This window comes from Conger conger, chromosome 18 (genome assembly GCF_963514075.1).
Source record: "Conger conger chromosome 18, fConCon1.1, whole genome shotgun sequence".
NCBI lineage: Eukaryota > Metazoa > Chordata > Actinopteri > Anguilliformes > Congridae > Conger > Conger conger.
Genome location: NC_083777.1, coordinates 2,719,983 through 2,747,736, shown reverse-complemented (window position 1 = coordinate 2,747,736; position 27,754 = coordinate 2,719,983). Strand labels below are relative to the sequence as shown.

The 27,754-nt window shown below is 42.9% G+C and overlaps 1 protein-coding gene across 1 annotated transcript in view; it reads left to right on the top strand.

Annotated features, from left to right (window-relative positions):
* The window catches only part of si:dkey-192p21.6 (uncharacterized protein LOC565246 homolog), a 59,390-nt gene that overhangs the window by 15,169 nt on the left and 16,467 nt on the right, over window positions 1-27,754 (top strand). Inside the window, exons 7-13 of the mRNA XM_061228671.1 lie at window positions 12,229-12,305; window positions 14,074-14,104; window positions 15,184-15,344; window positions 18,612-18,724; window positions 21,743-21,864; window positions 25,503-25,626; window positions 27,428-27,514. Coding sequence (XP_061084655.1) covers window positions 12,229-12,305; window positions 14,074-14,104; window positions 15,184-15,344; window positions 18,612-18,724; window positions 21,743-21,864; window positions 25,503-25,626; window positions 27,428-27,514 — 715 coding nt within the window. The remainder of the gene's footprint in view (window positions 1-12,228; window positions 12,306-14,073; window positions 14,105-15,183; window positions 15,345-18,611; window positions 18,725-21,742; window positions 21,865-25,502; window positions 25,627-27,427; window positions 27,515-27,754) is intronic.

Sequence of the window (27,754 nt, the reverse complement as noted above, 5' to 3'; positions counted from 1 at the left end):
ATTATTATTAGCCCATCAGTAGGGTTGGATAACGAGTTCTTATATGACCCCAAAGCGCAGTCAGGGTGGGCTGAAGGGCAAACAAAAAAAAATGTCCTCCATTCCCAGCATTCCTCAGGGTGCAGGATAAGGAGGCTCCATCCCTGTTCTTGTCTGGGGCCTGTTCCACAAAGCAGGGTGAGTTTGCAGGATGACTTCTGGTGGCTGTTCTTTAGGTAGCAGAGGAGCAGGGATGGGGAGGTGGAGAAGGTGGCTGTTCTTTAGGTAGCAGAGCAGCAGGGATGGGGAGGTGGAGAAGGTGGCTGTTCTTTAGGTAGCAGAGGAGCAGGGATGGGGAGGTGGAGAAGGTGGCTGTTCTTTAGGTAGCAGAGGAGCAGGGATGGGGAGGTGGAGAAGGTGGCTGTTCTTTAGGTAGCAGAGGAGCAGGGATGGGGAGGTGGAGAAGGTGGCTGTTCTTTAGGTAGCAGAGGAGCAGGGATGGGGAGGTGGAGAAGGTGGCTGTTCTTTAGGTAGCAGTGGAGCTTCTTGCTGTCTCCTAAAGCTTGGGAGCTCTACAGGACCATGGACAGCAGCACCTTCTCATACTTTTATGCACAGCTGAGACTGTCTGAACGCACACACATCCACTCAGTGAGCACTTTATTAGGTATTTATTAGACCCATTTTTTAGACTTATTAACTCTTCTGCTGCCGTAGCCTATCCACCTAGAGGTTTGACGTGTTGTGTGTTTAGAGATACTATTCCGGATACCACTGTTGTAATGTGTGGTTATTTGCGTTACTGTCACCTTCCTGTCAGCTTTGACCAGTCGGGTCCTTCTCCTCTGACCTCTCTCATTAACAATGCGTGCCTGCAGAACTGCTGCTCGCTGGATGTTTTTTTTGTTTTTTACACCATTCTCTGCAAACTCCTAGAGACTGTTGTGTGTGAAAATCCCTTTTTTTTGAGATACTCAAACCACCCTGTCTGGCACTAACAATCATTCCATGGTCACTTTAGATTACATTTCCCTATTCTGACATCTGGTCTGAAAAACAGCTGAACCTCTTGACCACATCTACATGCTTTTATGCCTTGAGTTGCTGCCACATGATTTGTTGATTCAATATTTGCATTAACAAGCAGTTAAATTGTTCTGGATGTTCTGTGTTTGCATTAATCATGGTGGGTGTAAAGCCTTTAGAAGGGGAGGTGTCTTGGTTTCCATGGCTTAGCTAGTCCCCAAGTATCCTAAAATGTCAAACTGCTGTTTATTTTAGTTTAGTTGACAAAATTAAAACACATCAAAAAGACTTGTATGTAAAGAAAAAGATAACACAAACAGTCCTGGACTTTATTCTAATGTGGTCCTTGATGTTCCATCAGCTATAGGCAGATGAGATCAGACCTCAAAATAACAACATGACAATCAACAATTATTACCACACTCTATCCATAATCATTATATATCTACTATTTCCAGCATATCTCATACAACTGCACCCATTTAATACACCCTGCTATAAAAAACAGAATGAGCCCAATGCATTACAAATACAGTTTTAAACCAGCAACTTATATGGGGTTATTTTCCAACAGCCTTTTGTGTGCTTATCACATTACATTAGATTTTATTTAGCAGACACTTTTATCCAAAGCGATGTACACAAAAGTTCTTATTCAATCTGAACCCGTTCAGCACCATGTTTAACAGTGCACACACCCAGTCCTGAAAGCCTTCAGTTTGAGTTTCCCTGTTGAATATTCCGAGGAGCGCTTTCGTCTATTTCACTAATTGCAGCAAACGATGATAGATGATGCGAACGGCCATTATTAATTAATTAAACTGTTTGTCTCAGATGAATTATTATCTCAGACTGGCTGGCTGAGAAGCACCATTGGAGCAGGTGCTGCAGGTTACACAGCCCCCCTCAATGAAATGGCATTACACCACTCAGTGAAATGGCAGTACCCCCCCCCTCAATGAAATGGCAGTCCCCCCCCTCAGTGAAATGGCATTACACCACTCAGTGAAATGTCAGTACCCCCCTCAGTGAAATGGCAGTACCCCCCCCTCAGTGAAATGGCATTACACCACTCAATGAAATGGCAGTCCCCCCCCTCAGTGAAATGGCATTACACCACTCAGTGAAATGTCAGTACCCCCCTCAGTGAAATGGCAGTACCCCCCCCTCAGTGAAATGGCATTACACCACTCAGTGAAATGGCGGTACCCCCCCTCAGTGAAATGGCAGTACCCCCCCCTCAGTGAAATGGCAGTACTCCCCCTCAGTGAAATGGCAGTACCCCCCCTCAGTGAAATGGCAGTACCCCCCCCTCAGTGAAATGGCAGTACCCCCCCCTCAGTGAAATGGCAGTACCCCCCCCCCCCCCCCTCAGTGAAATGGCAGTACCCCCCCTCAGTGAAATGGCAGTACCCCCCCTCAGTGAAATGGCGGAATGCCCCCCAGGGCCTATAAAGAGTGCATCAGAAGGGAGTTTGGGAGAAGGGAACCCCAAAGGTTTTTAAGACCGCAAGTTAAAACGGATTAATTTTAAACACAACTGTGACTGGTTTCCAGACTTGATACATATACCTTTCTGTGATTTACTGAACTTGTCTGGTGTGTTGAAATAAAGGGACAGCTGTTTGTCTTCAAAAACACCGGACTCTAAACACCAACCAGACGTCTTCCTTCTGTTGCCTCTGGGTGCCTGGCCTCTCTCCCCACGTGCCTGCACTTCCAGGTCATGAGCTTCCACTTCCAGGTCATGAGCTTCTACTTCCAGATCATATGCCTACACTTCCAGGTCATGTGCCTACACTTCCAGGTCATGTGCCTACACTTCCAAGTCATGTGCCTGTACTTCCAGGTCATGAGCTTCCACTTCCAGGTCATGAGCTTCCACTTCCAGGTCATGAGCTTCCACTTCCAGGTCATGAGCTTCCACTTCCAGGTCACGTGCCTACACTTCCAGGTCATGTGCCTGTACTTCCTAGTCATGTGCCTACACATCTTGTTTTTGTTTTTTTCTGGTTCTGCAATTGTGAAATGAGCTTCCTACTACAGCCAGGACAGCAGAAACCCTGCCCATCATCTGACCCAGACTGAAGACCCTTCAGATTCTATCAGACCTCCATTTTGATTAACTTTCTTTCCTTCTCTCTTTCTTTCTCTCTTTCTTTCTTTGTGGGGTAGTATCATAGCTATAGCAGTGTAAATATATACCTATTGGCACTCCCTTTTATTAAACTGTTTGCTACTTGAACATTGCACTTGTCGATTATACTGTATTCTGTGACTTACTGTATTGGTATTTTTTTTGGAGTAACACTCCACTTCTGTGTGTCACAGTTGACAAAGTGAATTCAAAGTAACGTAGTTGCTGGATTGGGGGAGCATTGTGACCTTTCTCAAAGTAGAATGTAAACACAAACAGGTACTATAACTCCCCCGCCTCAATTACTGTTCATGAGCAATGCTGTGGCTGCAGTGATCACATTACAGGTGTGACATCACTCAGTTTACCGTTACCCCAGCCTGTCGGCTTTATTAATGAAAATATCGTAAATAGGTAAAACTTTGTCTGAAAACTGCTCCATAAGTCTGGCTCGGGTATGAGTGAGTTTGGGATGACAGCAGTATTTTTCCATCCCTGTCAAACTGAAAGCCTTTTTCTGACACTGCATATATCACCCCAGACATTGTTTGCATTTTAATTTTTTAAAAAGGATTTTGTTTTTAATCACGGCGCATCTGGACGTCTGGGTCCATAATTTCACCTGCCAGGACCAGTATAATACCAGTGTTTTAACTTCAGCAATTTAAGTAAACATGCAACTGTGTGAACAGTGTGCACAGTATGTGCTGTAGAAAGCTATGCAAGTCACGAAGGACCGATAGTTTCTTTTAATCAATTTAACAAAATAAAATAATAGAGTGAAAAAAACTGATCAACCAAATGCAACATTAGATGTGTACGAATTGTCTACTCAGCAGAGTCCGTTCTGGAGAAATAAGCAACAACAGCCAACCCTCCTTCTCCAGTCATTTGATATGAAAATCAATGTGAAAAATGTATTATAAATAACCATATGTCATCTTTGCTCATAAACTTCCGCAGAACCCGCTATATTAATTAGAGCATTATTTAATCAAGCTCTTCCATTTCATAAATCATCTTAAGTATGACTTACTCCTTCACGACTGTGCTTTTTTACGGTTTTCCACTTTCTGCCTGGTGCTCGCAATAACTCACAATTACGCACAAAACCAGGAGACCAGAAAACACAATTTAAATAATGTATCTTCTGTACGGCTTGAAAAAAAAAAACTTTTATAAAAAAGTAGTTATCCTAACCAGATTGCAGCAATATGGTCAAAATACATTTTTGATAATGCCCAAAAATTATGACTGACGATTATTTAATAAAATGTCATTCTTATAATAATGAATTTCTCAAGACAGACGCCTAGCTTGCTGTGGTGTCTGACACAAATTCTTTCTTTTGTTGTACAAGGTCACTTCCTGTTTGAAGGACATCTCAGTTGCATTAAACTATCCCACTGGATATACAATACATATTTCTGCAAAAACCAGAAAGTATGTTTATGTTAAGCCAAGGGGTTGAATCTCAGTCTTTACAATATACTGTTGTGTTAAAAGAAATAGCAGTACAACATCAGTAACCTGATGAACCACTGTTATTAGTAGTAGTGATATTTCTGCATGGCAAATCATTTACTTGAAGATGTAGTAGTGTAATAGAAAAACAACAGGCCCAACTGTCATGACATGCACGCTGCTTGTTCTGAGTAATTGACTCATTCATTGAAAAGGGCGTATTCAAAATAATAGCAGTGTGGAGTTTCATTCGAGAATTCATTAATTCTGTGAAAACACACGTGTCATTAATTGTCCTTTATTAAGAAAGAAGGGAAGCAAATGTTTCACACATTGGTATAAAATATATTTCCTTGCTAAGTAAAATGGGCCATTCCGGAGGAGCAACGTCATTTGATTAAAAACTTGATTGGAGAGGGGAAAAAGTATAAAGAAGTGCAGCAAATTATAGGATTCTCAGCTAAAATAATCTCAAATGCTTTAAAATGGCAACAAAAACCCCAAACATGCAGAAGAAAATGAGCAACTACTGTTAAAACGGATGGAAAAATAGTCAGAATGGCAAAAATTCAGCCATTCATCAGCTCCAGAAAGATCAAAGATGATCTATCAGCAAGAAGCTCCAATAAAGCACCATTGTTGAAAAAATGGCATGTGCAGAATTGGTTCAAATTTGCCAAGGAACACATCGATTGGCTCAAAGAGAAATGGCTTAACATTCTGTGGACTGATGAGAATAAAATTGTTCTTTTCGGGTCAAGTGGTCATCGACAGTACATCATACGACCCCTGGGTACTGAATTCAAGCCACAGTACACTGGGAAGACAGTGAAGCATGGTGGTGCAAAAATCACGTGGATGTTTTTCATACTACGGTGTTGGGATCATGGATCAGTTTGAATACATCAAAATACTTGAAGCGATTATGTTGCTGTATGCCGAAGAGGAAATGCCTCTGAAAAGACAATGACCCCAAACACGAGCGAGGAACTTCTTGGTTCCAGACAAAAAGGATTGAGGTAATGGAGTGGCCAGCTCAATCCCTTGACCTCAACCCCATTGAAAACATGTGGGGTGACATTAACAATGCAGTTTCCCAAAAATTTACCGGAACTGTGGAATGTAGTTTGTTAATCCTGGGCTGAAATACCTGTTTCTAGGTGCCAGAAGTTGGTTGACTTGATGCAACACAGATGCGCAGCAGTTATCAAAAGCAATGGTTATGCAACAAAATATTAGTAATTTTATTTGTAAATTAATAAAATTATTCAGTAATTTAAAGTGAAGTTAAATCTTGAAAAATGTCAGTAATGTTTGAGTTTGAGGAGAAAATTGTCGACACTGTTTGCTTCCTGTAAAAGAATAACGCAGACTTGATAAAATTTGTTATTGCTTTGATTTGAAATAGAATGTGTAATGTTTCCACTACATTCCACACACAAATATGGAACTAAAAGCTATTAAAAAAAATAGATGCACTTTATCCACTATTTTTAACGCACTGCTATTTATTTGAACACAACTGTATAGGAGTCACAGTGGAACATTTCTTGATTTGCTCATTTTATATTTTTGACAATGCAGTAGATTTTATTTCACAACCTTAAAATGGATACATTTTTGATTCACCTTTCAAAGGAGATGATGGAATCTTCATTCAGATGTTACAGTGATATAGTGCTAAGTGTTCTGCAACACTGCCCTTTCTGTGTTTTAATCCTGATGTTTTATCCAGCGCGTTCATCAGGCCAAAGACGTGTTTAAAAATCAGTACTTCAGCCAGCCCAGGGTACTGCTCCCACAGACGAACTGAAACAGACCCTGAAAGGTTTTAATTAAAAAGATTGGCAATAAGTTGGTATATTGCAATAATTTGCAAAGGGCCTCATCTGGAAAATGGCTTAACCTTTGTCTTTGTTGCTATGGAGACTAATGGGTGCATTTGGAGAGGTCTGGATGAATGTGTGTGCATGGGTGTGTGTGCGCGTGCATGTTTTTTTGTGTAATAGCTCTTTTGAGATGATAGCGCGCGATTAAAATCTTGTATCAGCAGGTTAGGGCTAAGAGGAGCTATAATGGTTTGGCTTAATTGAATTTGGTGGGAAAACGGGAGGAAAAGGGAAACGCAGATACAGGCCTTATCCCAGGAACATTCCTGGAGCCCTTTCATTTGTGTTTGTGCTCATAAATCCACGGCCCATTAGAAATGCCAGCTGTAACACGGTGAAGATAGCTGTAGAAATGCCAGCTGTAACACGGTGAAGATAGCTGTAGAAATGCCGGCTGTAACACAGTGAAGATAGCTGTAGAAATGCAAGCTGTAACACGGTGAAGATAGCTGTAGAAATGCCAGCTGTAACACGGTGAAGATAGCTGTAGAAATGCCAGCTGTAACACGGTGAAGATAGCTGTAGAAATGCCAGCTGTAACACGGTGAAGATAGCTGTAGAAATGCCGGCTGTAACACGGTGAAGATAGCTGTAGAAATGCCGGCTGTAACACAGTGAAGATAGTTGTAGAAATGCAAGCTGTAACACGGTGAAGATAGCTGTAGAAATGCCAGCTGTAACACGGTGAAGATAGCTGTAGAAATGCCAGCTGTAACACGGTGAAGATAGCTGTAGAAATGCCAGCTGTAACACGGTGAAGATAGCTGTAGAAATGCCAGCTGTAACACGGTGAAGATAGCTGTAGAAATGCCGGCTGTAACACGGTGAAGATAGCTGTAGAAATGCCAGCTGTAACACGGTGAAGATAGCTGTAGAAATGCCGGCTGTAACACGGTGAAGATAGCTGTAGAAATGCCAGCTGTAACACGGTGAAGATAGCTGTAGAAATGCCGGCTGTAACACGGTGAAGATAGCTGTAGAAATGCCGGCTGTAACACAGTGAAGATAGCTGTATAAATGCCAGCTGTAACACGGTGAAGATAGCTGTAGAAATGCCAGCTGTAACACAGTGAAGATAGCTGTAGAAATGCCAGCTGTAACACGGTGAAGATAGCTGTAGAAATGCCAGCTGTAACACGGTGAAGATAGCTGTAGAAATGCCAGCTGTAACACGGTGTTTTTTTCAGTCAAGCAATGGCCGCCACCATTAAGCAGCAGACACTGATGCGGTTATCTTCAACATTCCATCGGCGAATGTGTTCGACGTGATGCAGAAGCTTTCACAGGGTTTCAGGGTTCGACCGCGATGGTTGTTCCATGTAGACGTCCATCTCCTCACCCCGTGCTTGCGGTAACTTATGCCGGTGTGATAAATTATGCTATAGCTGCCTTAGTCAGCAGTTCAGCATAAACGCGCTGGAAGGACAGCTTCTCATTTCCTGAGTGATTCAAAGGACTGATATCGCACCGGCCAGAGCCACATTATCATTTCCTATGTGACAAAATATATGACCCCCCCTCCCCCCAATTAGATTTAGAAAAGTAATGTGTTTGTGTTAATAGCATAAGACTGAAAACAACCTGTTTCCCTGCAGATTCATCAGGTTATTAAAGGGTACTGTCAAGAGTTTAGCCATTTAGGACTGCATGTATCCTCTTCTAGGTGTTGCTGTATCATAGTTAAAGGCTCACCACAGATCATTAACAACTCCTACGACACCGTCAGAAAAACATGGTTCCAAAAGGAACCCTGCGATGCCATAGAGGAACCCTGCGATGCCATAGAGGAACCCTCTCTAGTTAAAGAGTTTCTCTGTCAGGCAACATGGCTCTTTGTCTGGGAGTTTTCACACCTCACATCTACAGTATGACAGCCTTTTTTTCTGAGAGTGTAGGGTTAGGCTATGTTTACCCATGTTTTCACACCATCGTAACATGAAAACTGTAATTCACTGCATCCTCTGTACAAAACCCTGCTATTATCCTATCATAAACATTTAAAAGGAAGGTTTACTCTAGCAGTAGTGCTCTGGGTTTCAGACACAACGTGGGTTAAAATCACAAAGGGGTATGTTTGAATCTCACATACAGTAGTGCAGTAGCCTCCAACCCTGGTCCTGGAGAGCTACAGGGTCTGCTGGTTTTTGTTACAACTGTGAAACTTCATTTATCAATTAGAGCAGTTCATTGCTCAGTTAACTCACCTCACCTGGTTACCTGCGCCAGGGTGCTGAAGCAAAAACCAGCAGACCCAGTAGCTCTCCAGGACTAGGGTTGGAGTCCAGGGCAGTGGGGCATAGCCACTGTGTCCTTGCACTTAACCCAAGCTATTTGAGGGAATACTGTATGTGCAAATGGATATAATGCTCCATACATAATATCTGCTGTTTTAGAATACCTGATAAAGAAAATAATCCCAACAGCATGCAAAAACATCAGGAGTACTTTATTGCGGTCTGTTGACGTTATTCTGTAGTTTTCTCCTGTGACAGGTTCAGTATGTTGTCTGTCGCAGGTTAAATGCCCCTGTTAGCAGTAAGTTTATCCTGACTCCCTCTGTGAAGCTTCATATTGATCCCGTGGAGTAATGGAGCACTCTGAAAGTGTTGCATAATCATTGGCAGATCTTTTTCTAATGTCTGAGCTTTTTCAGACATTAAAGGATTACGCAGTCCATTTGAATAAGGCTGGTGTGCACCTGTTACCTTCAAAGTGCTTGGCTTCCTACGTACCCTGCCTCCATTAACCCACCAGGCCACTGCAAAAAAGCATGTCTTAACAAGCGATTTAGTCTCATAATGAGACTTACAATTGAAAAGAAAATATTCGCTTGTTTTAAGTTATTGTTTGCTTGACAATTGAAATTGTCTTACCCCATTGGCAAATCTTAAAGTGAGTAAAATTGTCTCACCTTATTTTTAGCAGAAAAGTCATAGAAATAAGATTTTAAATGTAAATATAAGATTAAAGTACTTATACAAATATACAGATTGACTTTTTTGTTTTTTTGCGGTGGTACAGGCTTGGCAATGAACATGCATTTCCTCACCTGTCCCAACGCTAGCTAAAGCAGCTGAAGAGCTGCATTAAATGACTTCTTCTCTGCTCTATGCAGATCAAACAGTAATAACAATCTCTGAATATCTATGGTTGGAGGTTATTTGGGGCTAATTAGCAGATATACTGAAATTAGCCTTGCTTTGGTTCAGAGCACTTTGAGGTACTGCTCATTAGTCTCTCCTGGCAGCATGGATGGCTCCTCAGCCAATCAGTGACCACCACTGAGAGATAGGCCCAGCCTGTCAGTTCTAGCTGTCCTGTAGTATTGTGTGGACTGCAGAGAGTGAGATAGTGCCTGGATCACATGGAAATGCATGTACAGAGTGCACAGCTTGAAGCTGGACTGCCCTGGGCCACAGGTGTGTGTGTCACTGTGAAGCAGTACCTTAAATAAAACTTTGAAGGGGTTGTTTATAAATACCTCAAAATCATGTTACTATAAACACACATTCCATTTATTTGAATCATATTCTACAGCTCTTTCAGCTCTACAACCTTTCACTACCAGACAGTCAGGGACACATACACAGATAAACAATGCACACACACACACACACACACACACACACACACTCATGCATGCACACATAATCAACCAACCCACCCACATACACACAAACATACATACACACACACACACACACACAGAAATAAGCTAAAATGAGTGTGTGGGTAATGGCGATTATGGGGTGGGAGGGGGCTCAGAGCACAAAGCTTGCAGTATATCAGCAGGAATAAACAGGAGAGCCGTGGACGGGGGCTGCAGTAATGGGCTGTAATGCGGGTTTAATTGCATTTCAGGAATGGATGAGAAAATGGGATTGGAACTTGAGTCCAAATGAGCACAGTGTCCAGCTGTGCTCTGGCTGACAGACAGCATGACCAAATCACCGGTTTCAGCGGCATAGACACCACAGGCCTCCAGCCTGCACTGCCACACACAACTTCCCTTTACCCCAACTCTCACTTTTATCACTGCTGAACAGCACTTAGCCTCATCGACCAAGAAGACATGGAACAATTTCGTTTTGGTTTAGTTTTCCCCCAATACTGGTGAAAATTGTATTTTTGTACAATACCCATATGGAGTGTTGTGCTGCAGTTCCGACGTGGTTCCCCTAATATCGATGTAAATACCCACACATTAAAGTTGGCAGTCTGCTGCACTTTAACATCATATTCATTGTGTGATATCAAATGCAATGTGCTGCATCCAGCACATACCCAGCACAACACAAATTGTGTCACTCTGTAGACTGCACTGTAAATATGAATGCCAAATATTTGTATTTATTTGTGCATTTCATGAATTCATTACAAAGAGTGATACTATGATGACGGTACACAATGCTAAATGCTTCAGTAGAACAGCAATTGTAGAAACCTTTTTCTACAAAAAACATAAATTCAGAAATGACTGATTTATCAACTTGGCATAATCCACGATGAGGAGGTCAGCTATCATGAAAAGAACACCAAGGCTGATGTGAAGTGGAGCAGTCAAAAAAGCCAAGTAATAACAATATTGCCACCCACAGTGACACCCCTGAGAGGATAGAGGAGAGGGTCACTGGGAGAAATGAAGGATTGCCGCAGCGTTTTACTCATACATGGAGCAGAGAATAGAGAGAGAGTGAGCATAACTGACAACTAAACAAAAAGTCTTTGGCCGTCACCCTCACAGGATTCAGGATTAAAAATAACAAATGAAAATAAGAAGGGAAAATAAAAGCAGAGCAAACTACTGCTTCTCAGCTCTGTAGCTTTTCCCGTTTGCACACTGCTCTTTCTCTCTCGCAGGGATCTCTGCTTCCTTGCACCTTGTTTCTCAGCCACCTACTGTGCAAAAGAGCACATATTTAACATCCTGGACTAATTTGAAATGTAGTCCAGGTGTGTGCCTACTTATCCAGTAGGCGTGGTTCTCGGATTGCTCTGCTTCTTCCAGCGAACCGCACCCTTGCCACAAATGTATGATGTCAAAGCTGCACCTGATGATCCTACCATGATATTGCAGTCAGCAAAATGGGGCACAGAGTGTAGAGCCCTGTATTGAACTGATGCAGTGTATTCAATGCGGTTTGCTCTCATTTCAGGAGTTTTCTTTGTAAGTGGATGGTGGTGAACAAAGCTATTGTACCGCATAAAATATTAATACTCAGTGCTTTGTTGTGGTGGCTTTGGAGCAGGACTACTGACCATAGGGGCTATGGGTTTGAATCTTGTGAGGGGAAGCTGTGCCCTGGAGTGGTGTTCTTCAGCCAAACTGCTGCAATAAGCATTCGGTTGAATAAAGGGATAGTGTGTAAAGAAAGCCATCCCTGCTTCAGTTTCATCCAGCGATGAAAACTGAACTGCTCAAGTTGGTGATAAGCTGGTCTAGCTGGGTATGAGCTGATCAACCAGCATGGCCAAGCTGGTCATGAAGCTGGTCTAGCTGGTCATGAAGCTGGTCTATCTGGGTATGAGCGGGTTAACCAACTAGTGCTGGTCACTTGTATGAGCTGGTAGCAGGTAGCAGGTGCACCATGGTTTAGCCATGTCAAGCTGGGAACTGGCCTGAACTGGTCAACCAGCTACCAGCTGTTTCAAAACCCAGCAGGAATGTCATGTAAGATGTCATGGGCAGTGCAGATGGATTATATTCATGCAGTCTGCTTTTTTATTCCACAGACTTTCTCTGATTGTCATGGTTTTCGTGAACTATGGAGGAGGGCGATACTGGTTCTTTCAGCATGCGCCATGGAACGGTGAGGCCCGATAATCACATGACACTCTTCACAAAGAGGAGTAGGTTCCCCAGTGTCCTGGATACATTTCTTTGTTTAATTTGAATTTGAATTCTTTTACATGACATTTTAGAGGACCGAAATACGTGTTGACCTTGCCCTCTGAAAAAAAGAATATTGTAGTCATTCCCAACACACACTCTCCTGTTCTTTGCAGGTGTATTGCATATTTTGCTGTTGGAATGTACAGTGCTGGATATAACATGCTGATGATAAAGACTGTTTAGATTTGGTGGGTGCAGCAGGGTATATATGATCCATCAATCAAAGTCCAGCCCATCAACATAGTGATATGATCTGATAACAATGATAACAGTGTTCACATGGCTGCTTTTGCCCATTAAACAAAGGCAGATAACCTGCAAACATGCTAGAAGCCAGAACCTGCTGAGCACTCAGCACCATGTGTCATACAATGAAAGTAGCTTACAGTAGCTTAAAAACAGACGACAGGTGTGCGCATGCAGACATTTCACACATTTCCTGCCCTATTATCTGCTCTAAAGTCCAACTATGCCATATGTCATGAAGCTGGTCTAGCTGGGTATGAGCTGGTCAACCAGCCAGTGCTGGTAGCTTGTCTGAGCTGGTAGCTGGTGAACCAGCTAAACCATGTCAAGCTGGGAGCTGGCCTGAACTGGTCAACCAGCTGAACCATAATGAGCGGAGAGCTGGTCTGAACTGGTCAACCAGCTGGCAGCTGTTTCAAAACCTAGCTTGAGCAAGGGCTCTGTATCATCAAACTTCAGGAGAAAACTCATGTCCTTTTTTTGTTTTGCTCATGTCCTCCTACTTCCTGTCACAGCAGGATGTACTTTAAATAATGAGAGCCGGTGTCGCTCCACTTCCTGGTCTCATTCAAATCTTATCAGGGGTCCCGGACGGGGATCGATATTATTAATGATGGCCAGAAAAGGAGAAACGAGGAAGGACGGCATCTAAAATTTTAATAGAGACTATTACAAAGTGCATCTCCAGGAGAACGAACTCAATTTCAGCAGTATAATAGCCTCTTCATCATATCAGCTCAACTGTATTGATCAGAGAGAAAAAGCTGATGGATATTGATATGACAGCTAGGGCTACGTTGTCTCCCGCATGGAGCTTTATAAATCATTCACTGTCTAAAAAATCGAAATCTCATATGAACATGGTTTTAGAATAAAACACACACTCAGAAAAAAACATTTATTTAACATTCATTATTTTACATTATCACTTCCAATGACCCAGTTTTCTGCGATGATCTACTGTGATCTATAGGAATATAATACGGGCACAATCATCAATGCTTTAATGGATTACTGTATGTACACAACTATGGAGCAAATATGCCCAGGACTATGGAAACACATTGTCAGCTAAAAACTATTGAGAACTAGAAGAAAAAAAAACATTTAACAATATATATATTTTTTGAAATTCAAAATTCATGCAAAATTAGACACAGCCATATACTCATAGCTATTTCAAGGAAACTGCTGCGAGGATTGGGTGAGCCTGCGGACTGAATCCCTTCCTTTTCTGGAGGGCCAGTCTGGGGACATGTATGGGGTTATAACCCTCCATAACCTGGGGACATAACCTGGGGTTACAACCCCCATAATCTGGGGTTGTAGACTGCACGAGGCCCTCTGCCATCCCAGGGAAATGTGCTTTAGATTGTCCACCATATTAGTTCTTAATCTTAATTAAGAATTAGCATTGTTATATTTTTCTTGTCTTTCAGGTCTGACTGTTGCTGATTTTGTCATGCCATGGTGAGTTAATAAACTGCTAATAAACTTTTTTCAGGCTGGTAGGGGGTGTTTAAGGTAGTGTCGGTAACTCTGTTCAGCTGCATTCATAATTGTGTGTCATGTATACATAATGGGGACTTCAGAACACTGGTGTGTTGTATGTTTATAATGGGGACCTCAGAACACTAGTGTGCTCATCATGGGGTCCCCAGGACGCTGGTGTTTTGTGCTGTGTGACTCCAGGTTTATGTTAATCATGGAGACCTCAGAACACTGGTGTGTTGTGCTGTGTGACTCCAGGTTTATGTTAATCATGGGGACCTCGGTGGTGCTGGTGTGTTGTGCTGTGTGACTCCAGGTTTGTGTTCATCATGGGGACCTCGGTGGTGCTGGTGTTTTGTGCTGTGTGACTCCAGGTTTGTGTTCATCATGGGGACCTCAGGACACTGGTGTGCTGTGCTGTGTGACTCCAGGTTTGTGTTCATCATGGGGACCTCAGGACACTGGTGTGTTGTGCTGTGTGACTCCAGGTTTGTGTTCATCATGGGGACCTCAGGACACTGGTGTGCTGTGCTGTGTGACTCCAGGTTTGTGTTCATCATGGGGACCTCAGGACACTGGTTTGTTGTGCTGTGTGACTCCAGGTTTGTGTTCATCATGGGGTCCCCAGGACACTGGTGTGTTGTGCTGTGTGACTCCAGGTTTGTGTTCATCATGGGGACCTCAGGACACTGGTGTGTTGTGCTGTGTGACTCCAGGTTTGTGTTCATCATGGGGACCTCAGGACACTGGTGTGTTGTGCTGTGTGACTCCAGGTTTGTGTTCATCATGGGGACCTCAGGACACTGGTGTGTTGTGCTGTGTGACTCCAGGTTTGTGTTCATCATGGGGACCTCAGGACACTGGTGTGTTGTGCTGTGTGACTCCAGGTTTGTGTTCATCATGGGGACCTCAGGACACTGGTGTGTTGTGCTGTGTGACTCCAGGTTTGTGTTCATCATGGGGACCTCAGGACACTGGTGTGTTGTGCTGTGTGACTCCAGGTTTGTGTTCATCATGGGGACCTCAGGACACTGGTGTGTTGTGCTGTGTGACTCCAGGTTTGTGTTCATCATGGGGACCTCGGTGGTGCTGGCCTTCAGCTCGCTCCGGAGGAAGGGAACCTCGTCTCTGCAGCTGCTGAGGAAGCTGACCTGGAGGAGCGCCGTCCTCATCCTCATCGGATTCTGTTTCATCAACTACAGCCCGAGAGACGGCCTACGTGCGTACTCTCTATCAGTCATTACGCCCCGTCACAGAGAGATGGCCTACATGCGTACTCTCTCTGCCCTGTCACAGCCCTAGAGACGGCCTACGTGCGTACTCTCTACGCCCTGTCACAGCCCGGGAGATGGCCTACATGCGTACTCTCTACGCCCTGTCACAGCCCGAGAGATGGCCTACGTGCGTACTCTCTATCAGTCACTACGCCCTGTCACAGAGAGACAGGTCACGTGCGTACTCTCTACCCATCATTACACTCCGTCACAGGGCACTGAATATGTGTTTTACACAAAAATACTGTTTAAAAGTATGAAAAAATTTAAAAGGTTGAATCTGCTTGGAGCCCATTCATTTTGGCATATTTGAAGCTCAATATCGCAGAACCACTCAGAACACAGATAGAACCGTATAAGTCCAAGGTCAGTCCAAGTTATTAAACCCACAGTAGGTTCCTTATTTAGTCCTGTGTTTGTACTAAGAGGACAGTACTCAGACCAGTCAGAATAATGTAATTGTGCCTGCCCTGCCCGGCTCACAGTGCCTACACAGAATCCTGATGATTCTCCATATTAATGCAGCAGCATTATCAGCTCTTAATAATCTCAATCTGGGACTGCGCTTTATCTTGGGTTCCTGTACAATCGACTGGCTCTGCTCTTAGTTTATCTCTGCTTCCTAATAGGGGGGGGGGTAGAAAATTGTTCTTCAATAATTAGTTTGGCTTTTTTCTGCTCTCTTGTGTAAAGTGCATTTTAGGACAGCTTGCTGTATTTACTGTAAGCATAAGGTGCAGTGCAAGATCAACCCGCACAGAAATGAAATGCACTGAAGACATATTGAAATGAAATATCATAATGCTTCACAATATATGGGCCATATACGTGGCACACTCTCAGAAATAAAGGCACGAAAAGTGTCTAAAAAAGTACAAATGCTTGTCGCTGGGGCAGTACCTTATAGTTGCATATATAATTAATTTGTAGCTTCTTTGCTTGGAAAACATACTAATTTGCACCCAAAGAGAACATTACTGTACTTTCAGGGTTCATTTTGGAAAGAATAAAAAAGAACAAAAATGTACCTTCACTGTTCCTAGAGTGTACTGCTGTCTTCAGATAATACAATTTATTATTATTTATGAATATGCTGCTGTGGAATGTATTAATGTTATATTTCAGCATATTTCCAATGTATTTCAGTCTATCTCACTTGATTCCGTAAGTGAAACTGGTCAGTTGGTGCTGTTCCTGCTCTCAAGCACAGCGACAAAAATCATGTTTTTTATTTTTATTTTTATTTCTTTTTTTTAATCTTCCAGTCTACTTACAGCGCTACGTGGCAACATTAGCATTGTATCGGCTACATCACAACATTAGCATTATTTTACTGTATATTGAATTTTTTTCTGTGAAATGATTTTTGTTCAGCCTCTCCGTCATGCTTCCTTTCGAAAGAGCGCCGGATCAAATCTAATTTGAATGATTCATTCAGCGGACTTCGGAGTGACAGCTGTGTCCGCTAATTAAGTCTGCCAGCCTCCGAGGACGCTGGATGTCTTTAGGACGCAGACAAGGGTGAGGCGTCCCAGACCGATAGGCTAAAGCGGGGGAAGGTACCGCTATCAGCGTCCAACGGAAGGGGGGCACGGAGGTACCCCTCTCCCCTCAGTTTGCGTGCTCGTAATGGAACGGAGACGATGTCGTCGTAATCGGGTTAACAAAAATATTATGATACTTTCAGGACTAAAACATCATATCAGGGGACTTTTAAAGCTGGCTGGATTCATCAGAAACAATCTCTGATAATGGGCAATAACAGCAGATAATGTTACACAGTACAAGGCCCGCGGTATAATGGACATTGCGATAATGGAAGGAGGGTTCTGTTTTGCCATTATGTGCTGCATGTCTTCAGTGCTAGCAGCGTAATAAAATACACACCAGTCTTCGTCTTGTGTCTGAGACCGACAGGAACATTTTGTTTGAAATGAAAGATTGCTTTATATTTCATGTTGCATGCCATCAAAATAATATGGATGGCTTGCAATACAGAAAACTAATTTACAAAGCTCAAATACGTTATTCACCATCAGAGCAAGTAATAATAATAATAATAATAATAATAATAATAATAATAATCATAAACTCCTTTACATAAACTATTAATAACACTATATTGTAACATTTTATGCTGTATTTAACATGTCTACATAATATCTTATTCTTTTTCACTACCAAACCTATTTTTCACAAACTATTTGAAAACACGGATACAATGTAATTGATCTGTTTTCAACAACTTATTCACGGTGTATATTGAGCATTTCCTGATGGATGGCCCATAAGGCCGAGGTGTGGGAGAAACTGCCGTGAGTGTCAGGCGGTGGAGGAAGCCAGCTTCCTGTCCGAGGAGTGATCAGCTATTTGACACTCTTTCGGTCAGACAGTCACACCCCACCTTCCGGTACTTAAGAGAAAAGGGACATTTCCCCTTTCCGTTTGATTTGCTGGGATCAATGATGGGGTAAGTGTTGATTCGCAGGAATCTGTCCTTTGAAGAGCTTTTCAATTAACTAATGTGCAGATTACCATCAATCTCCTCAGGAGGCACCTCGTTTCCCAGCATTCCCTCTGCCTCTTCTCTTTCTTGTTTCTTGGAGATAACACGGGTCCTGTGATGAATTCTCCACTGACAGATGTATTCCTGTTCTGGACTGAAACAATTTATTTTATTTTTTCCTTATTTATTTTTTATTTACGTATTTGCACCATGCATTAAAATCAACAGCAATAACAATACAGAACTCAAATTAAATTTTTCTTTGCAACCTAAGAGCATTTTTTATCGTTTGTCATCATGCCACTTTCTATATCAGCCTAAAAGAGTCATAAGGATTTATTTGATTAAAATAGAAGGTGCTAAAATCAAAACAGCTGATTAACAATATCACCTTTAGGACCCTCCATATATAGAATCATACGTTAATAAAACATATAAACATATAAAAGTTGGGTTGACGGGGAATGCAAAAAATAACACCTCCTCATGGACAACATCTGTGCATTATTTTCAATTTAATTTTATTTATTTATTTGTTATTTATTGATTTCAAATTTCATTATTTCTGTATGTATTAATTAATTTGTTTGTTTGCTTGTTTCATCAATTATTATTTGTGTATTTATTTATGTATTGGATTGTTTATGAATGTGTTTATTTGCTCATGTTTAGTTTATTTACTTGTTTGTTTGTTTGTTTGCTGTAGTTTCCTGGTCCTGGGCACGGGTTCCTGGGGTTCTGCAGAGGCTTGGGTTCACCTACTTCATTCTGGGCTTGATGCAGATACTCTCTCCAGGGAGAAACGTCCCGCAGGAGGAGGTGCGTCTGGTCCTCCATCACACCCCTTACACTGGGCACATATCCCACAATGCATCACACATGTTACACAGCTCATCCATGTTGTAAACAGCTATATTGTCTATTGTGCATGTTGAAAACAGCTGTGTTGTCTGTGGTGTAAACAGCAGTGTTGTATGTGGTGTGTGTTGTAAACAGCTGTGTTGTATGTGGTGTGTGTTGTAAACAGCTGTGTTGTATGTTGTATGTGCTGCAAACAGCTGTGTTGTCTGTGGTGTAAACAGCTGTGTTGTATGTTGTATGTGCTGTAAACAGCTGTGTTGTGTGTTGTATGTGCTGTAAACAGCTGTGTTGTATGTGGTGTGTAGTGTAAACAGCTGTGTTGTATGTTGTATGTGCTGTAAACATCTGTGTTGTATGTGGTGTGTAGTGTAAACAGCTGTGTTGTATGTTGTATGTGGTGTAAACAGCTGTGTTGTATGTTGTATGTGCTGCAAACAGCTGTGTTGTCTGTGGTGTAAACAGCTGTGTTGTATGTTGTATGTGCTGTAAACAGCTGTGTTGTGTGTGGTATTTGCTGTAAACAGCTGTGTTGTATGTTGTATGTGCTGTAAACAGCTGTGTTGTGTGTTGTATGTGCTGTAAACATCTGTGTTGTATGTGGTGTGTAGTGTAAACAGCTGTGTTGTGTGTTGTATGTGCTGTAAACAGCTGTGTTGTATGTTGTATGTGATGTAAACAGCTGTTTTGTATGTTGTATGTGGTGTAAACAGCTGTGTTGTATGTTGTATGTGGTGTAAACAGCTGTGTTGTATGTGATGTGTAGTGTAAACAGCTGTGTTGTATGTTGTATGTGGTGTAAACAGCTGTGTTGTGTGTTGTATGTGGTGTAAACAGCTGTGTTGTATGTTGTATGTGGTGTAAACAGCTGTGTTGTGTGTTGTATGTGCTGTAAACAGCTGTGTTGTATGTTGTATGTGATGTAAACAGCTGTGTTGTATGTTGTATGTGGTGTAAACAGCTGTGTTGTATGTTGTATGTGGTGTAAACAGCTGTGTTGTATGTGATGTGTAGTGTAAACAGCTGTGTTGTATGTTGTATGTGGTGTAAACAGCTGTGTTGTGTGTTGTATGTGGTGTAAACAGCTGTGTTGTATGTGGTGTGTAGTGTAAACAGCTGTGTTGTATGTGGTGTAAACAGCTATGTTGTATGTTGTATGTGGTGAAAACAGCTGTGTTGTATGTTGTATGTGGTGTAAACAGCTGTGTTGTGTGTTGTATGTGCTGTAAACAGCTGTGTTGTATGTGGTGTGTAGTGTAAACAGCTGTGTTGTATGTTGTATGTGCTGTAAACAGCTGTGTTGTGTGTTGTATGTGGTGTAAACAGCTGTGTTGTGTGTTGTATGTGGTGTAAACAGCTGTGTTGTATGTTGTATGTGGTGTAAACAGCTGTGTTGTATGTTGTATGTGGTGTAAACAGCTGTGTTGTGTGTTGTATGTGGTGTAAACAGCTGTGTTGTATGTTGTATGTGGTGTAAACAGCTGTGTTGTGTGTTGTATGTGCTGTAAACAGCTGTGTTGTATGTTGTATGTGATGTAAACAGCTGTGTTGTATGTTGTATGTGGTGTAAACAGCTGTGTTGTATGTTGTATGTGGTGTAAACAGCTGTGTTGTATGTGATGTGTAGTGTAAACAGCTGTGTTGTATGTTGTATGTGGTGTAAACAGCTGTGTTGTGTGTTGTATGTGGTGTAAACAGCTGTGTTGTATGTGGTGTGTAGTGTAAACAGCTGTGTTGTATGTGGTGTAAACAGCTATGTTGTATGTTGTATGTGGTGAAAACAGCTGTGTTGTATGTTGTATGTGGTGTAAACAGCTGTGTTGTGTGTTGTATGTGCTGTAAACAGCTGTGTTGTATGTGGTGTGTAGTGTAAACAGCTGTGTTGTATGTTGTATGTGCTGTAAACAGCTGTGTTGTGTGTTGTATGTGGTGTAAACAGCTGTGTTGTGTGTTGTATGTGGTGTAAACAGCTGTGTTGTATGTTGTATGTGGTGTAAACAGCTGTGTTGTGTGTTGTATGTGCTGTAAACAGCTGTGTTGTATGTTGTATGTGGTGTAAACAGCTGTGTTGTATGTTGTATGTGGTGTAAATAGCTGTGTTGTGTGTTGTATGTGCTGTAAACAGCTGTGTTGTATGTGGTGTGTAGTGTAAACAGCTGTGTTGTATGTGGTGTAAACAGCTATGTTGTATGTTGTATGTGCTGTAAACAGCTGTGCTGTATGTTGTATGTGCTGTAAACAGCTGTGTTGTATGTTGTATGTGCTGTAAACAGCTGTGTTGTATGTTGTATGTGGTGTAGACAGCTGTGTTATATGTTGTATGTGGTGTAAACAGCTGTGTTGTATGTGATGTGTAGTGTAAACAGCTGTGTTGTATGTTGTATGTGGTGTAAACAGCTGTGTTGTGTGTTGTATGTGCTGTAAACAGCTGTGTTGTATGTTGTATGTGGTGTAAACAGCTGTGTTGTATGTTGTATGTGGTGTAAACAGCTGTGTTGTGTGTTGTATGTGGTGTAAATAGCTGTGTTGTATGTTGTATGTGGTGTAAACAGCTGTGTTGTGTGTTGTATGTGCTGTAAACAGCTGTGTTGTATGTTGTATGTGGTGTAAACAGCTGTGTTGTATGTTGTATGTGGTGTAAATAGCTGTGTTGTGTGTTGTATGTGCTGTAAACAGCTGTGTTGTATGTGGTGTGTAGTGTAAACAGCTGTGTTGTATGTGGTGTAAACAGCTATGTTGTATGTTGTATGTGGTGAAAACAGCTGTGTTGTATGTTGTATGTGGTGTAAACAGCTGTGTTGTATGTTGTCTATGGTGTAAACAGCTGTGTTGTATGTTGTATGTGGTGTAGACAGCTGTGTTATATGTTGTATGTGGTGTAAACAGCTGTGTTGTATGTGGTGTGTAGTGTAAACAGCTGTGTTGTATGTTGTATGTGGTGTAAACAGCTGTGGTGTATGTTGTATGTGCTGTAAACAGCATCGCTGGTGGACTCCGCTGCAGGATGTGGTTCTGTACTGGCCACAGTGGGTCTTCATTATTCTCCTGGAGGCTGTGTGGCTTTGTGTCACTTTCCTGCTGCCTGTCCCCGGCTGTCCCACGTAAGTACAGCTGTGCTGTTCCATGTGCATAAGCGTGACAATCTCATCCATGTAATACTGGCAGTATGTTCCATGTAATTCTGACAACCTGTTCTGTGTTATCCTGACAGTTCTATGACTATGTTGACAGCCTGTTCCAAATAAGTCATTGAGAACAGGGTTTATTTTAGGTAGGAGAACTAAGACTCAGTTATGATTGCAGTCTATTGATAATTAAAGGATTACACCACCCACCGTATATACACATGTATGGGCACACATGTATGCATACACACTTACACATATTTACACACACACACACACACACACACACACACACACACACACACACCAGCGCACTACATGCATGGGCCGGTCCATGACGGAGAGTGTGGGATGTAGTGGGGTAAAATGCTGAACTAATAAAAATCTTCATGGTCGATCTGTACGATTGAGAATGGACTGCTGTTCTGAGCCACACAGGCCATCCACTTATCCAAGGCTTTCCACAACGGACCTCATACCACAAGAGCACATTACACACATAAGAGAATACACAAGCAGTTCAAAGGTAAAGACAATCTTATGAATATACTGCATACAGTATGGAGACACTGACACAATTTTGTTTCAGAACTTCAGAGGTTTTAATGTACATTTTTAGTTTACTCTAACCTGGCCATTCTGTTCTTGAGGCTTAGCAGTGGTTTGCATCCCTCTGGGGTTGTGCTGGTGTAGTCTTCTCCTTATATGTCTTTGACACATCGATCCTGGAGAATGTTCTAGACCTGTTCTACAGTTGAAAAGGGGTATTCCTTCACAATCAAAAGTATTCTTCGAACATCCACTACATTGCTTGTCACAACAATGTCTCAAACAGTTGATTTTGACACACCCAGTGTTTTGGCTATGTCTCTGATTGATTTATTTAAAATGTTTAGCCTCATGACAGCCTGCTTTACTGCCATTGAAACTTCACTGGCATTAAAAGACTCTATCAACAGCAACAGCATCAGAATCCAAATGCTAATTCCACACCTAGAATCTGGACTTTTTACTAGTTTTTTTTTGTGCCGGAACTAATAATGCAACAACACACAGCTGGCCAAGAAACAGCTGAGCAGCCAACTGTCATATTACACTGAGTACAGGCAGCTCTTTACCCATAAACTCAGTGTTTTATTTCAAATGCAAATGCGACATGGCTCTGGCAGTAAGAGCAGTCGTCTGGCAGTCCGAGGGTTGCCGGTTCGATCCCCCGCCCGGGCTGTGTCGAAGTGTCCCTGAGCAAGACACCTAACCCCTAAAAAATGCTCCTGACGAACTGGATAAAGGCGCTATATAAATGCCAACCATTTACCTGCAGTGGGCTGGAACACAGAGCACGTAACTGTGTGTTCGCTCGTATTTATTAAGTCATTTATTTATATTTCTACTTTTGCTAGTTTTCTTTGACCGTTTCACCCGTCTTGTTCCAGCCAGCTTCTGAAGCCGTGGGTTTTTATTCCAGAGCCCAGGCCAGGGCCCCGTAATGAATGAATCTAACGCACGCCCAGAGTGCCCGAGAGCCTGGCGCGGCTGATGCAGGAAGTCATATCGTCTGACACCTGTGCCCCTCCCAGCCTCTCCCAGCCTCTCCCGCACGGCGGAAGTGTCACATCCCGGCTGGAGACGGCTCGCGCCTCGCAGGGGCAGGGGTGCGCCGGGACCGCTAGCCCGCTGCGCTAACGGGAGCGGCTGCCCGCTGCGCTAACGGGAGCGGCTGCCCGTGATTTATGGGTCTGAGCGCGCTCCTCCAAGGGGATAATTACCCAATCTGGGCCTGTCACCGCCAATGAGGGAGAGGAGAGACAGAGGATCCATCTTCTGCTACTCCCTCCGCTCTCCTCCTCCTTCGCTCAAGCCCCCACCTCCTCTCTGTGTAAATAAGGCTGCTTTAGCTGCACCTCCTCTCTGTGTAAATAAGGCTGCCTGCTTTAGCTGCACCTCCTCTCTGTGTAAATAAGGCTGCCTGCTTTAGCTACACCTCCTCTCTGTGTAAATTAGGCTGCTTTAGCTACACCTCCTCTCTGTGTAAATAAGGCTGCTTTAGCTGCACCTCCTCTCTGTGTAAATAAGGCTGTTTTAGCTGCACCTCCTCTCTGTGTAAATAAGGCTGTTTTAGCTGCACCTCCTCTCTGTATAAATAAGGCTGCCTGCTTTAGCTACACCTCCTCTCTGTGTAAATAAGGCTGCTTTAGCCCCACCTCCTCTCTGTGTAAATAAAGCTGCTTTAGCTGCACCTCCTCTCTCTTTAAATAAGGCTGCTTTAGCTACACCTCCTCTCTGTGTAAATAAAGCTGCTTTCGCTATACCTCCTCTCTGTGTAAATAAGGCTGCTTTAGCTGCACCTCCTCTCTGTGAATGTACAGGATTCCTCTTTAACTCGTACTTAAGCCTGTAGCCTAAACTTAGTGTTGGGCAGAGCTACTAGCTTAGCATGACACAGAAGTCTACCTTGTGTAACTATTTCCAACAAGCAGAATTGTACCTGTATTGGCATAAAAGTAAAACGAAAAGCGGGATGGGGTGTGCATTACGTGTAAAATAAATTCCTGCACACATCACCCAATATGGATGTAAATAACCTGAAACCATTGCTAACAGTCTGGACTGTAACCTTGTGTCCATTGTTTCATTTGAAATGTGCTGGACGAAAGAGACAAAACATACTGAGCCCTGAAAAAAGCAGATTTGACCCTGGCTCAGTTGCACCAAACAAGATTAGTCGAGCACAGAAAAGTATTTGAATGAAAAGCATTGACATATTTGACCGAGGTCTGGATCCTTTATTATCCAGTGTCTTTAAAACAACACTTATTGCCATGTTAAAACAGACTGAGGTCCAGGTTCTGATGGCTGCACCTTCACTTCATGTGATGCTGAAACAGCATGTTTTGGGGTTTTTTTACATCCAGGAATACAACTTTTAGTATGATGCATAATAGAGGTGATTGAGATTACATCACTACAAAAGAACAGAAAGCATGTAACTGATGGAGAAGGAGGGAGAGATCTGAGTGACTGAGGGGCTGAGGTGGTTCTATCTCGATACAGGTCAGCGCAGGAGAAGGAAGGTGTATCGGACAGAGCTGGCAGCCTGTTTCACTTACCCTGGTACAGCTGTAAATAGCAACACGTTGTCTGCAGAGACAGAAATAGATGTAATGTCTCTGTTTCCTGGATATCTGGTGATGGAGGATAAATAAGGGGTAGCACATGATATGCCCAGCACTAATAGCTCCTTTGTGTGTGTGTATGTGTGTGTGAGTGTGATTATACATAGCACAAGAAGTTGCACAGCCATAATAATAATTAGAATTATTACATGCAGATAGTTGAAAATATTGATAATAATGTCAATCTTTCATTAGATTTGTTTAAGGATGAGGTGTCTTGTTTCCAGTCAATATCCTCTGGCAAGCTGCTATGTTTATACGGCAGAGTAGTGCTAGCTTCCACCGCCTTATAAGTTCTGTGCATTATAATGAGTAAAATTATAATGTATTATTATAATTAGAAAAGACCATCCAAGATATCAAACAGGTGTAGGTTTAAGTCTTGTGTCATTTTGCGTAATGTTGTGTCACAGGTTTTTTTTGTCTGTGGTTGTCCCATAGAGGTTATGTTGGAGCAGGTGGACTAGGAGATGGTGGTCTCTACCCAAACTGCACTGGGGGTGCGGCTGGCTACATTGACAGATGGTTGCTAGGGGACAACATTTACAGGCACCCTACATGCAAGGTAAGGTGCTTTTTCCTGTTCTTTATTTTCTAGAAATGTGCATGGCACTGGGTTCTATATTGTGAACTCCTGTGTTCTGGCATTGAGTGTAGACTGTTGCAGTGCTGACTGTGACCAGCACATTAGTATGTAAGAATACGGAAATATGTGCTTACTTAGCTCCATATTTAGGATTTGAAGAATTAGAATAACAAGAATATGCGAGATCCGTAGCAGAGATCATAGAGGGGGCCTCAGTGCGGAGCTGGCTAACAGGAGTATCACAGCCTCAGTGCGGAGCTGGCTAACAGGAGTATCACAGCCTCTGTGCAGAGCTGGCTAACAGGAGTATCACAGCCTCAGTGCAGAGCTGGCTAACAGGACTATCACAGCCTCAGTGCGGAGCTGGCTAACAGGAGTATCACAGCCTCAGTGCAGAGCTGGCTAACAGGACTATCACAGCCTCAGTGCGGAGCTGGCTAACAGGAGTATAACAGCCTCAGTGCAGAGCTGGCTAACAGGAGTATCACAGCCTCAGTGCAGAGCTGGCTAACAGGAGTATCACAGCCTCAGTGCAGAGCTGGCTAACAGGACTATCACAGCCTCAGTGCGGAGCTGGCTAACAGGAGTATCACAGCCTCAGTGCAGAGCTGGCTAACAGGAGTATCACAGCCTCAGTGCAGAGCTGGCTAACAGGAGTATCACAGCCTCAGTGCGGAGCTGGCTAACAGGAGTATCACAGCCTCAGTGCGGAGCTGGCTAACAGGAGTATCACAGCCTCAGTGCAGAGCTGGCTAACAGGAGTATCACAGCCTCAGTGCAGAGCTGGCTAACAGGAGTATCACAGCCTCTGGGTGGAGCTGGCTAACAGCCTCAGGGTGGAGCTAGTTTTGAGGGACACTGGAGTCTGACTGTAGACTTGGCCAGGCTCCTTGCTGTCGATTTGTGTTCAGCTGATGAGGCACTTTTCCGTCTGAACCTCAGTTTACCCACAATTGCTTTGCGCCTGCCAGGATTTTTGGCTCAGACTCCTTCAAAGACTTTAAAAAACACATAAAAGGCATCAATCTGCATGTAAGCATAACCGACAACCCAACCCCAACTCCCTCGGAAACTCTGCAATAACAAGCGAAGCAGAGAGCCAGCTCTAATAGTCTGCGGGCAGCGAAGCACTCAGGGGTCTGTCTCTGGAAGTGTTCGATCAAACTTACACAGGATCAATGGAATGGCAGGAGAAAGCATGGCTACATGGTTTGATTTTTTGTGCAAATATTTACTGTGCAGATGTTGTAAGTAATCATACATTTCTGACAGTTTAGACTCCTCCTGGGAAACATTATATGGTTAAAGAGAGAATTTGAGAGTGGCCACCCCAGTGTGGAAAAACAGTGCTATCATTCTGACTGCCTAAAGTGCAATTAAACACTAATCAGGACATCAACAGGCTGAAGAAGCATCGCTCCTGAATAGAGCTTGTTAATGCTAATTTGTCTTCGGCCCTGGGTTTAACTGACACGCAAGGCACAAACTTTAAATAAGATCCAATTAATTTTCTTCATTGAAATATAAACCTGTCTTGTTGCTTCTGTTTTGTTTTGTGGTCATTAAAATCTTGTTCCATTCTTCAGAATCAAGTGGTATTCTGGTAGTTTTCTTGGAATACAGCATTGGAGGTCGTGTTATCAGCACTAATTGGAGCATTACGGTGCTGATCGGGGCTTGTGATCCGCAGCGTGTTCGCGGGGATGGGATTTGACGGAGTGCGCACAGCGGGAGGTTTCGCCCGCTGATTGTATAATCTGTTTTTTCGGTGGTCTTGCAGGAGCTGTACCGCACCACCCAACCCTTTGACCCCGAGGGGGTTCTGGGTACAATCAATTCGGTGGTAATGGGATTCACCGGAATGCAGGTGAGTGGTGACGACAATGATGGGGAAAAGAAGCCCTTTCCCCCCAAATACGGACCCTTTATGTGGTAATGATCTCATTCGATGCATGATTGCATTCTTTTTTATATCACAGAATAACTCAATCAATCCCCCCCCTTCTCTCTCTCTCTTTCTCTCTCTGAGCGCAGAGGTAGAGTCACTGGGGGATTGACATAATAGGCTGTACATTCTGATGACGTATGTCACACCCATGTAAAAATG